The sequence below is a fragment of the Hippocampus guttulatus genome, chromosome 17, assembly GCF_054856545.1.
Source record: "Hippocampus guttulatus isolate MCC_2025c chromosome 17, RoL_Hgut_1.0, whole genome shotgun sequence".
Taxonomy (NCBI): domain Eukaryota; kingdom Metazoa; phylum Chordata; class Actinopteri; order Syngnathiformes; family Syngnathidae; genus Hippocampus; species Hippocampus guttulatus.
This window is the reverse complement of record NC_141277.1, coordinates 7,222,941-7,235,508: the sequence shown is the minus strand read 5'-3', so window position 1 is coordinate 7,235,508 and position 12,568 is coordinate 7,222,941. Positions and strand designations below refer to the sequence as shown.

The following is a 12,568-nucleotide window of genomic DNA, read 5'->3' as shown; positions in this document are numbered from 1 at the left end:
AGCCGACATCATGTGGCCGAACCCAGAAATCAGGACTGGATTGTTAAACTGGTTAAATCTGAAGATGCTGAAGCGTATCTTGTAAAAAGGATGAGGTTTATTTGCAGTCACGACACAGCAGCTACTCCACATTCACGTCAGTGACAAACTGGGAAATCGATGCACACCTGAACGCCTTCCTGCCTCCAGGGGGCGCCAGTGTTCCACACAGCACCGTGGCACACACACACACACGCGCACACGGGACCACAACCTGGTCCCAGGAATCCAGAAAGTAAACAAAAAGTTGGAAGAAGCACTCAAGTAGCGACGCGTCCGCCCGCCCGTCCATCTTTGGGGAAAGGACCCGGCCCGGTAGGGTACCCAGCTGACCTGACCTGATCCGCCCGACCTCTGCGCAATTTTGTTTGTTTTTCTGTGTTCCCAAATTGTTTGAAGGAGTGCAAAATGGGACGCGCAAAACGTGCCTTTGAAGATTATTTACACGATGCAACACTTTTTGATTTCTGTTTACCTTTCCTTGCTTCCATGCGCGTGAAGCGACGACGGCGTAGAAAGCTCAATCATCCCATCAATATCATATAAACATCACTGAAAATGTTAGCAAACAAAATGTACACTCGACTTTGTCGTCTTCTATACAAGGCAGGCGAGCGCGTTGGACTATTTGGCCCCCCGCCCCTCCCCTTAACCCCCCGCCCCAACCACCCTGTGATTGGCGTTAAAATAGATCTGTATATATTTATATATGCTCGTATCAACAAGGGGGCGGCGAGATGCGCGGGGCGGGACTGGTGCCGACCTCCCGCAGGGGGTGGGCGGGCGGGGCCGTGGTCTGTCGCCGGTTTGAGACGCGTGGGCGTGGAATGTCAGCTCATCATGTCGTTGCTGTTGACGCCGCACGTTGAGTTCTTCATGCTGTCGTTCACTTCCCGGCGGAACACCGACAAGTTCTGCGTGAACCTGCACCAGCACCCAACATGTTAGGGACACGCCGCCTGCACGCTATGCTAGCAAGCAATCAACGGAGGTCATATGGAGACTGCGCAGCCAAGATGCTAATGGGCTTTTTTGTTGTTGTTTGTCAACAGGAAATTCATGTCACGGTAAGAATGAGGGCAACTGCAGCCAAGTAGAGATTGTGGAGCTGTTATGTTTCGATAGGCTCACATAATCAGCGAAGCTGCCGTTAGCATCTTAGTGACGGTTGGCTGTGTCCCAGTCTCCCCACCATGCAAAGACCAATGGGTAGCTGCAGCCACATGGAGACTCTGGAGGTCGGATGCTAACATGCTAAGCTACGGATAACATGCATGTTTGCTTATTCTGAAGCCAAATGCTTAACTCCGAGCACACGGGGATCAATTGTGGTGTGTAGGAAGTTAGTCGCATGGCTAAGGAGAATTGCCAGGAAGTATGCCGGCCTGACTCATTTATTGCTCGGCCGATTCAAGTCTTTTCAAAAGTAATGATACACAGCTAAAAATTTTGCCAAATGAATGCAGATGGATAGTTTTCTTCCTTACTTCGATTGTGTGAATTTTATATCTGGCAAATCTGGACAAGGCCTGAGAAGTCAGCGCAGGAGGGCTGCTCACCTGTCTCTGTTCTTGGTGAGTAAGTTGCGTTCGATTCCTTCCATGAGGTTCTCAAAGCAGAGATGCATGGCCTGCTGCTTCTCCGGAGGTTGGCTATTCACGATGCTGTTGCGCACGTCCGCAAAGTACTGCAGATCACAACACGCGCACACGTGCCGCATCAACACACGCTCCGGAGGTATGCGCACACGTAACACGTTACCTTCTCGTTAAGGAGTATGAGCCCCAGTAGCGGTCGGGACATGGACCACTGGTTGCGGCAGTCCTCGAAGATGATGATGTTCAGCACAGTGGACAGCATCTGCACCGGCCGCCACAAAAGGCACGCGGTCACCAGGCGGCAGACGATTCTTTTGTGACTTTTTGCATTTGCGCGGCGACGGCGTTACCTGCTGGATCATCTCGGGGTGCTGCTGCATGATGTGCAGGAAGCGCTCGTCGGTGGCCATGGGCGTGGCTCGCTTCTTGGTGGAGCGCGACAGCTGCTTGAAAAGATACGTGACCATGTGGTCCAGGCTGGAACAGCAGCCCGTGCACACCATCGTGTCTGCGGGGGGGACACAGACTAAACGTCAGCTCGCCGCATGGCGGCCTGCTTGAGCCAGTGTCAATTCATTTCATGGATTTTCTTTTTTTGTTGCCACGCTGGGAAAGAAAGAGCGGCTACCTCGAAACTGTCGTCAAAGCGCACTACATACCGAGTGCGGTGAGCCCTTCCGAAATGGACGACAGGATGTACATGACCATGTGAGGCTCCAAGCTGGCTATAAAGTTCATGTGGTCCTGGGTGAGGACCTCCAGCAGGGAGTAGAAGGACTGGCTGAGCTTGGGGTAGTCCTACGGGGGTCACAGCGTTACTATGAGGTCACGACCGAGGAAGCTGCCACGAGGACGCACGCGCGCACACACCAGCAGGTCGCTGTGAGGGATGGACAGCAGCAGCTTGATGAAGGTCTGCAGGGCGTTATCCAAGGCGTCGTCGCCGTACAGGCGGAAGACGCCAAAGTTGACGTAGTTGCCGCTCAGCACCGCCTTCAGCATGGCGAAGCACACGCTCACACCCTTCAGCTTCACGCCGTACGCACGATCCTTTGGTACGTCGCCCAGCGTTAGGATGCGGTTGCCTGGGCAACAAAGCGAGCCGTGCCCAAAGTCAAATCACACAAGGAAAAACAAAAACAAACAGGTTTCTACTCGTGAAATTATTTTCTAGGACATTTCCAGGACTCCTCGCTGCAGTCCGAGTCAAGTTACATCCGCGGACATACGCGTCGCTGACATACACGATGTCAGCAGTCCTCACCGTAGGTTGTGATCATCTTGCTGGTCTCCCGGAAGAGCAGGATGCCATTTGGCGAGGAGACGTCAAACTGCAGCCTCTGCGACCTGCAATGCAAAGTCACCACAAGGTCACACACACACACAAAGAAAACATACAAGCGAGGACAACACACACACACAAACTCCTGCACTCATAAAACCAGAGCATCATACAAGGTTATCCAGATTAATGGCCGACGAAGCGTACGATTTTGACGGCACACACGCCCACCTGTTGTGAACAAGCTCAGCCATGAGCTTGAGGACGGGCGTGGTGCACGCCGGGTCGTGGTACCACAGCTCGATGGCCCGCTGCAGGATGGGCATGTAGGCCGGATATCTGGTCATGCAGGTCAAGGGCCCATCATGCGCTACCTTGGCAAAAATACACACACTCCAGCTAACAGAAACTAAACTAACTCAGAAGACCACGGAAAGGATACATCCAGTCGAAGAGCATCATGAAGCTGGTCTTGGCGTTGAAGGCAAACGCAATCCCTCGCAAGTCTCGGACCAGGCCCACCAGAGTCCTCTGCAAGACAAAGTCCCACAGGGCTCCATGTTAGGACTGCTGACGCTTAATCTGACCTGGTGTATGTGCATGCGCATCACCTTGGCCTCCTGCTCGTTGAAGGTGTTGGTGCTCAACATCTGGGCCACGGCTTCGAAGGCCACTGTCAACGGCAGCATGAACTGCTCAAACTGCTCCTCGTCCTCCCCTGCATCAATACATGCACGCCAAAATGCTGCTTAGTATCACCAGGGAGGAGTTCAGTTACATTGAGCGCGCTCGTATCTCAAGTTCGCAGGCCAAAATCATACAAAATCCGCCCGAGCGATAGCTCGTGTCTCAAAACACTTTGGGTCAGGTCACTCCCTTCTCAAGGTGCCACGGAAGTAACCTGGCAGCAAGTTGGCGCCCAAGCACACCTTTTCTCCCCCCAAAATTTGCCAAAATGCGGGACACAGCGCTTACCCAGATCAACCATGAGGAGGCGCCCCAGCGCGGTGTAGAAGGTGGTGCGGCACCTCATGTCGCTCAGGTTGGACTGGTTGTTGACGCCCAGGAAGGAGAAGTGCTCGCTCTGCTGACAAAGCACAAGGCAAAGAGCCGTGGTGGCGGCGGCACTGTCGAGGATGGAGACGGGGACCAAATACTCACGGTGTGATTGTTGAGCATGAACTGCACGGCGCTCAGCTTCACCAACTTGCGGACGCTGCTGTACGTGCACGTGGACGTCAAGGACAAAGCAAAGTCGAGCAAAGACCTCCTCAACCTGTTAACGGGAGCTGAACGCCAAAAGGATGATCTGCCTCGAAAAAATTCCAATTGAACCCTCCCCCATTTTGTTTAATCAAAACCAATCATCCCAGGAAAAAGTCTCATGTGTCGGTTTCCGTGACGACAACGGCTGACCCTAACGCTCGCTTTGCGCCTAAAAAGCCAAGGTGAACATGCATGCGCTCATCGATAAGGATATCCCAAGGAGAGGTCGTTGAGGAGTTGCAGGGTCTTGGAGGTGATGGGTTCACACTGGCCCCAGTACTTCAAGTTGGTGATGCTGGAATGAGGAGGGGCGGCATTTTCAGGAATGTTAGCATTATTATGACCATTAGGAATTCCTTCGATAAGGGCAGGACATGAAGAAGGAGTAGAATAAGTCGCACAAAGAGGAAGTAGAGGTCGAAGAAGGACAAGTAGTAGAAGTAGAATATGTCGGGAGAGAGGTAGACGAGGTAACGAAGTTGAAAAAGAGAAGCGATGCCGTCACTCACATTTTGCCGATGAAGACGCTCAACACCATGGTCTCGTCGTTTAGGCCCAGCACCTCCGACAGACGACGATACAGCTGCAATTAAACACACGGTGAACCTCAAGTTAGGCAGCAAAAACCACACACGAAAAGAGGTATTTTCAGTAATGCTGGTTGTCAACTTCAAACCGGAGTAAAACAGTTGTGATTCTTTGTCAACATCTCTCTGCAACTCTTGTTTGGTCTGCTATCTAGGGAATCCCGTGTGAGATTGGCTGAGTAGTTTCAATTCAAAATATTCACCAATCAACTCGCATGTTACGAGGGGTTCTGAGTCGAGTGTCTAAAAACTACCTTAAAGCGCCCACTAAAATGGCACAAATTTGGGGTGAGAAGAGCAGTCGAAAGATGCCTTAATTGTGAAGGCTGCGGACATGGATAGTTCCTTTAAAACTCCCACCGTGGTTACGACATTTGCGAGCCGGGAAACGAGCAAACGATTCCCAATCATTTCATTTGCGACTCACGGGTCACGATGGGAGCATTTTCTCTCCCGGGAGTCGTCGGCGAGCCTCCTCACCTTGGACGATTTCTGCACCTGGTCACCGATGTAGATCTTGCGGAACTGCTCGAAGAAGCTGAGCATGGCCAGCTCCAGCCTCTCGTTGCCGGCCTGAGCCAGCCGCGAGTCGGTCAGGTTCATCAGCTGCAGCACCCTGAGCGGCACAACCAGAAGGAATGTCGGCGTGCAGGGGAAACCCACCACGGGCAAAGGGGGAGGGACAAGACCAAAGAAAATGAAAGAAATGAAGGGCTGAGGACGAAGAAGGAGATTGCGCTAGCAAATGCAAAAACGGCTGCGCACCGGCAGACGAGCTCCCCGTCCATGGCGTCCTGCTCGTCAGTGCTGGCGAAGGACACGCGGCCGCCGATCACCGCCCCGATGATGTAGACCAGCCAAGTGAGGCGACCTAAGAGGTGGAAGGAGAGGAGTGAGCGTCAGGGGCAACGAGCGCACAGCAACCTGGCCGGCCCGTCCGCAAGCCACGCACCTTCCTGCACGGTGACGTCGGCGGCGCCCGAGTTGGTGGACTGGAGCAGCTCCTGGTAGCTCTGCGCCGCCTGGTCGAAAAGCTGCACCAGCAGAGCGCACGTCTTCTCATACTCGCACCTCCCGATGGTGGACAGCTGGTCCAGCTGCTGCTGAACCAAGCCGGCGTCGTCCAGGGGGTCCTCCAGACCGTCTCTGCGACCACACGAGACCGTGAGAAAAGTTTTTAGTTTTTTTTTAATTTTATAAAATTAACCCTAAAAGCCTATCCAGATAAAACAGTGAGCCCCCTGCTGGCTCAAACTAGTGCTTACACGTACACTGCAGGGAAAAATCACACATTTTCAAAATACAAAGCGGAGGAACACTGGAACTAATAAATTAATTCAACTGTTGATTAGTTCTTTCACTGAATCGGATACAAACTTTTTTTTTTTTTTTTTTTTAATATTCATTTTTTTAATTCAAAATCAGGACACTTTCAAAATGACTTGACACTTTTGGCTACTTTGTTCGGTTTTGTATGCATGTGTATGTAATACCTATGTGGGGGGGCTGACCTGAGGATGACATGGACCGACTCCAGCCGCGACGTGATGTAGGCCTTGGTGACCTCGGGCGTGTAGGTCTCCAGCAGGTGTGGCTCTGTGGCCTTGACGTACGGCACCGAGGCTGCCAGGCGTTGCCACAAACTCAGCAGGTAGTGCACGCTGTTGGGGGCAAACTCCCAGTGCTGAAACGACACCCACACGTCAACACAGCCCTCATCGATTTTTCTTAATTGTCACAGAGACACAAAAAAAATAAATCGCTGTGCACACACAGTAAAACTATAGTCGGTTGCGAGTTTGTGGCTACATAGAAGGACTTATTGTTTTTAAGAATTAGGTTGAAAATCTTTTGACATGCTGTGCAGTGAAGGAGTTGCAAAATTTGAAAGAAAAACCCAAAAGAAAAACCAACTCTAAATGTTGGGCAGGTGGTCCGCGGCTGGGCGGCTCACCTGCAGGCTGGTGACGGTGAAGTTGGCGATGAGGCGGATGACTTCGGGGTAGTTCTCCACCTTGACCAGCTCGCCCAGCTGGTAGTTGCTCTTGAGCCGCGCCAGCAGCCGGCAGAACTCGTGGTAATTGTTGGGGTCGGGCAGACACTGTGTGGGGCCACACGAGCGAGGGGGTCACAAACGCACACAAAAGTGCACACACGCTTCCCGGTGGTGAGATGGACCTGCGGGTTGGCCAGTATCCTCTTGACGCCGTCCACCAGGTGCGACAGGAACTTGGCTCTCTCTGCATTGTTGAAGAGGGACCTCCTGACGGAAGCGATCTGGACCAGACATGACAGCACCTGCGCGGACACGGAGCAGAGCGGGGCGGGGTCAGCGCCGGGCAGGATTGGTTGACGGCTGACTGCTGCTTGTGTCACTCACCAGCGGGGAGAGAGAAGGCGGGATGGAATGATAAAGGTTGAAGAAGAGCTGCAGGGTGGACGAATCCAGGAAGGCTGCGCCAGCAATCAAAATAAAAATGAAAAAAATAAAATAAAAGTACAATGTGTGTAGCGCTGAGAATCAATTATTGATCTTCAACCGAGTTGTCAATTCATTTGAGCATTGATGAGTTGTTGCACCAGGAGAGATGTTAAATCTTGCGCCCGAAAACCAAAGGAACATCCAAAAACGATGCCAAACGAACGCTACCTGAGCGCCAGGATGTGGGAATCTGCACCGTGCACAGGTCGTCGGACGACTCGTCGGTGGACGTCCCGATGAAGTCGTAGTTGAGGCAGTTGTAGCTCAGCTTAAGAAGCTGCATCAGCAGCCCATGCTGCGACTCGTCGTTCAAGTTCAGGTTCTTGCCGGACGCCTGCCGCGCAAAACGCAACAATCGGACACATTCTTTGAATAAATACATAAAATTTCCTCCCCTGTCTACATGCCGATTGGCCGACGACCAGTCCAACGTTGTACCAGCGTGGGGCAATAAATCACGCATAATTCGTAACATTAAATTTGACTCGAGACTCGCTCCTTAAACTGTAAACGAATAGCGAACGCGGATTTTGGGCTGTGAATCCAAATTTGACTCGACATGAACTCTGCTCCTGCTTGAAGAAAGGTCACCTTGCTGGTCGCTACCGACTGACCTGTTTGAGGAGGTTGCAGGAGAGCGTGAAAATGTCAAAGAGGGACGAGTCCCTGAAGGACGAGGCGATCTTCCTGTGCTTGGTCAGCGGGTGCGCCGTGTCCGCCTGTCGACAGAGAGACCGTTAGGCGTCGGCGTGCGTCCCCCCGGTGCCCGCCTCCCCACACCCACCTGGTTGATCTCGTTGGTGAGCTGCGACAGGATGGTGACGCCGATGATGCAGTGCTCCACGCTGTCCTGCAGAAAGCGCGTGACGTCTGCGATGACGTTGCGGAACACATAGTCGTCCTTCTGCGAGTCGAACCAGCCCAGCTTGGTGATGCGGGCGTACAGCTGGATGAGGGCCTGCGTCACGAAGGCGGCCAGCTTGGGCCGCGTGGCCAGATAGTTCAGCACGTAGTTCCCTGTCGGGACATGCTGCGCGTCACAAGCGTGGCGAAGCCACGACAAAATGGCAACGTGGACGCTACAGCTGCTCACATGCACTACTTTTAACTCATTCACTCCCAAAGACGTTTTTAAACGTCTTTTCAGACTTGGTCTAGCATTGGCTGGTACTGAATGGGACATCAAGGTTTGCAAGAATATGATTTATTCGCCTCTTCTGCTGACTATTGCGTAAGAATGAAGCGGGTGAATGGCTGATTTGACCCTGCAGTGCCCTCGGCTTTCGACTCCAGCCGTCCTGGCTGCTCACCCGTTTTCTGGGTTGGGCCCGGTGCCATTGGCAAGACGACCCCCGTACGGCGAGGACTATCGTGTGCTATTGCGAGGGTGGCACTCACGAATGTCGATGCGCTGCTCCAGAGGAAGGGGGTTGCTGGTCCTTGACACCAGTTTGGACAAGCAGGTGGCCGCCAGCAGCTGCGAGTACGACGACTGCAGACACACAAACATGCTACATTACAGGACACACGATTGCCATTCGGGTACCAGGTCGACGCGGCCTTATTTTAAGCTACCGGGCTCTCATGGAGGCTGCCGATACAAATCACCGATACTTAAGGGGAGAAAATTTAATAAATAAAATCAAAACAAGAAATCGGACATTGAGTAAGTCCTTCTTGGCAGTAGTTGGCGCTACACTGGGGGACTTTGAACCTACAGGCGAATTGCAATGTGCATCAGAAAGAAAGGACCAGCTGTCAATTGTGGGCCACCACAGCAGTCTGAGGTGTTCCGCACATGTCCAACCAAGTCGAAATGGGAGACATCCATTTTTGTGCAAACGGAGCGTGACTGAGCGTCGATCTAGAAAAAGACATCATGTGGTCGAACGATTTGAAAATGGAAGCGCCCTGCTAAGTCATCATCTATTTTGAGGATATACATGTTGTTTCATCACTGATTGGTTTTATTTTCCGAGCCCGTCTCAGTCTTGTTTAGGTCTTGTTTTAGTCTCTGTTTCGATTGAGTGAGTCTGAGACAGTGGGGTCTTAAGTACAACACTAAGTCAGACGTTCAGTTCATCTGAAAGGGTGTGTGTGTGTGTGTGTTGGGGGGAGGGTTCCTCCTCCACTCCCAAATAAAAGCAAGCTTATGTGGCGTGACGAGACTCACACTTCCTCTCTCGAGCAGCAGCTGACACTTGCTGAGGCAGTCCGGCCCATTGGTGAACTCCACCAAGGCTTTCTCTGCTTGGTGGCGCACGGCCGTGTCAGCCGTCTCATACAGCTGCTTGCACAGGATCTCCAGCTGGGCGAGGCCCTGCGGCGATACACACGCGGCGCTTATCAGCACAAAACACAGTCATGCAACCCCATGCGTGGAGGGCGGTCAGGTGCGCCATGCGTGCGAATTTCGCCGGCGGCAGTCGACATGATATCAGTTGGATGTGTCAAGTCGCACCGTCACGTCGCAAAAGATGCCGCGGCGCCGAGTTTCAGCACGGGCTGGTATCCGACTATGGCGATGTGACAACCGGGGGTGAAAGAGATACTAGGCAATATCACAAGTGCAGCTCTAAAATGTTATTTGTGAAATCTTTAGATAAATAGCTTTTTCACATTCAACACTCATGGGTAAACAGAAAATAAATAAAGGAGGTGAAACAATTAATTTAGAATCAAATCAATTTTGATTATCAATGAATTGGTTTGAGACCTTGTTTGATTTGGAATAGTTAAAATCTTTGGAATTTCAGCCTTTCAACAGTAAATCATGTCAATTTTCTGTAATTCTCCATGGAAGCAAACTGATTATCTTTTGTGTTGAACCAAAATCAAGCAGTGGCTCTGACTTTGGACCGCAAAGATCAACATTTTTGCCAATTTTCTGACAGACGTGAGAGATCAAATCAGGAAGTTGAAATAATGTGGTCTTTTTTTAATGAAAGTATGGCAATTAAAAGTTTTTAATCTGAACAATGGAAACAATTATAGGCTAATTTAATAGCAACATAATCATTAATTGTATCCCTATTTCAAACAGGGTAAATCCATTCGTGAGTAAATTAAGATTATATGTGGCTCAAGAAAATTTGGGCAACATTATTGGGACTGAATAACCCATGCAAAAACAACCGTCCATGCTCAAGTTGATTGAAAGCAACGTGGAGCGTTTGAGCGAGCCCCGAACCCAGACGGACGCGTTTGAGGTGACTAGTGCGTGGACATTCCTGGACTTCAATCGGCGTCTAGTGCCAGAGAGCAGCAGTCGCGGCGGTTAGCTTAGCCACCTAGCGGGCTAAGTGGCCAACACGGCGCTGCTTAGTAACCAACATAAACAACGCGACAGGAAACGGAGTCGATTCGCTCGCTTCAAGCTCACGCACGCGCCCAGAGTTGTGTCCGTTTCTCCATCAAAAACGACAACAACGAGAACAACAAAGAGGGTTGTTTGCAACCCAGCGGGCGGGAGGAGTTGTTGATGGCTCAGCTTATGCTAACGTTAGCATGGCTAGCTGGCATCTCTGAAAGCGCAGCAAAATATCCCGGGAGGAAACAATAGCAAAAAAAAAAAAAAAAGAGAGAAAAGAAAGGAGGAAAATGGGAGGTTTCCAATGTCGTTTGCAAGCGTTCGCCAGGCGACCGAGGTAGGCTGCCGGCGGGCGGGCAAAAGAAGGCACACGACCAGTAAGCTAGCCCGCTACAGTCGCCCTTAATTGTTGTCTCCGATACTGCCATTAGAAAAACGGGCGGCATTCGTCCGCGCGCAACACGCCCGCCTTCTGCCCGGGGACGCCTCGCGTCGAGAGCCCGCGCGGCGACGCCATCGCCGGGCTAACGTTGCGACAGCAGGCCACGCAGCGGCTGGTGGAGTCAGGCGACGGCAGAGTCCTTCGCTGCTCCAGCGGGCCCGGCCCCCTCCGTCCGCCCGTGGCCTCCTCGCCGGGACCCCCGACGCCCGCGGCAGCCTCGTGGCTCCGTTCGACCGTCGCGTGCCGACGTCGCGGCGGTTGCAAACACGCCAAGCCCCCGCTCACCTGCACATGATCCGCCATTTTCCCCCATTTCATGCACCTCTCACTCCGCTTATGGCTAGTCAAGCGCGCGACAGCGCCCCTGACGGTGGCCCCGCCACAGTACCGCCGACAACCAAACTCGATTTGGATTTGAAGCCATTAATTAATCCCATTTCGTCTTTATTCGTTTCGGTAGTGCAGTCACTTTTGTTTCGTCCAATCGCTTTTTTTAAGCAATATGAGATCACTGGATGAAAAACGGGTAAACCTGACTACGATTAATCCTATAGCCATTGCTCTTCATTTGTGGCAAAACGCTCTTCCGAAAAGGCTACACCCAAATTTCTCCACCTTCAACTGTCCAAATCCAGGCCTGTTCTACAAAATTCCCACCTCCTTCAACACTTTGACTTATTCAAAACATTACAACTACAACACATTCTAAAAGTTCCCACAAGTCCCCATTACCACATTTTCCACGTTAAAATTCGCTCTCAGACATTATTGCCACCCGCTACAATACTGTATTGACATTCTAAATTGACAACATTCTAAATTCAAAATGTGTTCCGTGTTTCATAATTCCAAAATGAGTTCTGGTCAGCATTTGCGTGCAAGTCCTAAAAAATTGCAAAATCTAATTGTGGGTGGTTTTTTTGGGTTCAATGTTCCCTGTTTTTACATTTTTTCATTATTATTTATTGTTTTTATATTATATGAACACATTTCCTGTTTTTTGCAGCTGCACTTAAGTTGGATCATTAAAGGCGGCCTTTCCGAACAGTTTGAACAAAAACGACGACTCGCAATGCCGGGTAGAGCCTGTGAGAGGCGGTGTGTCGTCGCTACACCAACAGGCCAGCGTGAAATGTCCCCGAAGAAGAAGCGAAACCGAAAGCGAGCAGCGGAAACGTCTAACACTCATTTCAGTCATCACTTTTGTTTATTCCTGCAAACGTTTAAATTATGTAATCTAGAAATTATTTTAATTACATTCGCTTCTGACGACGTAACGCATTGTTACAAGAATGGTGCCAATGTCACTGTGGTTACATTACAACAGCAAAATGTCTACAGTACTCCGCTTAATGTTATGTGAGAGTTATGGCATTTTACACTTTTTGGAGGCCAGTGACATCTGGATCACCCGGAAGCAACTGCTGCCAGGCCAAGGAAAAAAACAACTTTTACCATGTTAAAATTAACGTTTTACCGTGAGAAGTTTAAATGTTAAAACGCGAGGTTTGACTAATGCATTGAGCAAAACAAAACGAAGCAATTGTTTCCGGTTCAGGTCC

The 12,568-nt window shown here is 51.0% G+C and overlaps 1 protein-coding gene across 3 annotated transcripts; it reads right to left on the bottom strand.

Annotated features, from left to right (window-relative positions):
- Positions 1-79: 79 nt before the first annotated feature.
- Positions 80-11,369, bottom strand: xpo7 (exportin 7). Of its 3 annotated transcripts, none has more exons than XM_086135323.1 (27): positions 11,292-11,369; positions 9,428-9,574; positions 8,653-8,746; positions 8,039-8,271; positions 7,869-7,973; positions 7,423-7,588; positions 7,153-7,226; positions 6,951-7,070; positions 6,727-6,873; positions 6,266-6,456; positions 5,725-5,918; positions 5,538-5,643; positions 5,253-5,388; positions 4,695-4,768; positions 4,400-4,480; positions 4,081-4,144; positions 3,895-4,006; positions 3,531-3,637; positions 3,362-3,450; positions 3,151-3,258; positions 2,902-2,984; positions 2,508-2,722; positions 2,297-2,435; positions 1,988-2,145; positions 1,801-1,899; positions 1,599-1,726; positions 80-963 (listed from the first exon to the last, which is right to left on the bottom strand). In XM_086135323.1, exons 1-27 carry the CDS (start codon positions 11,322-11,324, stop codon positions 870-872), a joined length of 3,297 nt encoding a protein of 1,098 aa, XP_085991449.1. In that variant the 5' UTR covers positions 11,325-11,369; the 3' UTR covers positions 80-869. The 3 variants fall into 3 exon arrangements, with proteins under 3 accessions (XP_085991449.1, XP_085991450.1, XP_085991451.1); XM_086135324.1 differs by having other exon boundaries at positions 6,284-6,456; XM_086135325.1 differs by having other exon boundaries at positions 3,895-4,003; positions 6,284-6,456.
- Positions 11,370-12,568: the final 1,199 nt, after the last annotated feature.

What these genes read in the sequence shown, in the direction of transcription:
- xpo7 (XM_086135323.1), bottom strand. Translation starts at nt 11,324, where the DNA reads ATGAAATGGGGGAAAATGGCGGATCATGTGCAG. An exon ending in AGGTGCAGAAATCGTCCAAG is followed by an intron (nt 4,769 to 5,252) that starts GTGAGGAGGCTC and finishes GTTTAATTGCAG; the next exon opens with CTGTATCGTCGTCTGTCGGA. An exon ending in CCTCCTCATGGTTGATCTGG is followed by an intron (nt 3,638 to 3,894) that starts GTAAGCGCTGTG and finishes GTATTGATGCAG; the next exon opens with GGGAGGACGAGGAGCAGTTT.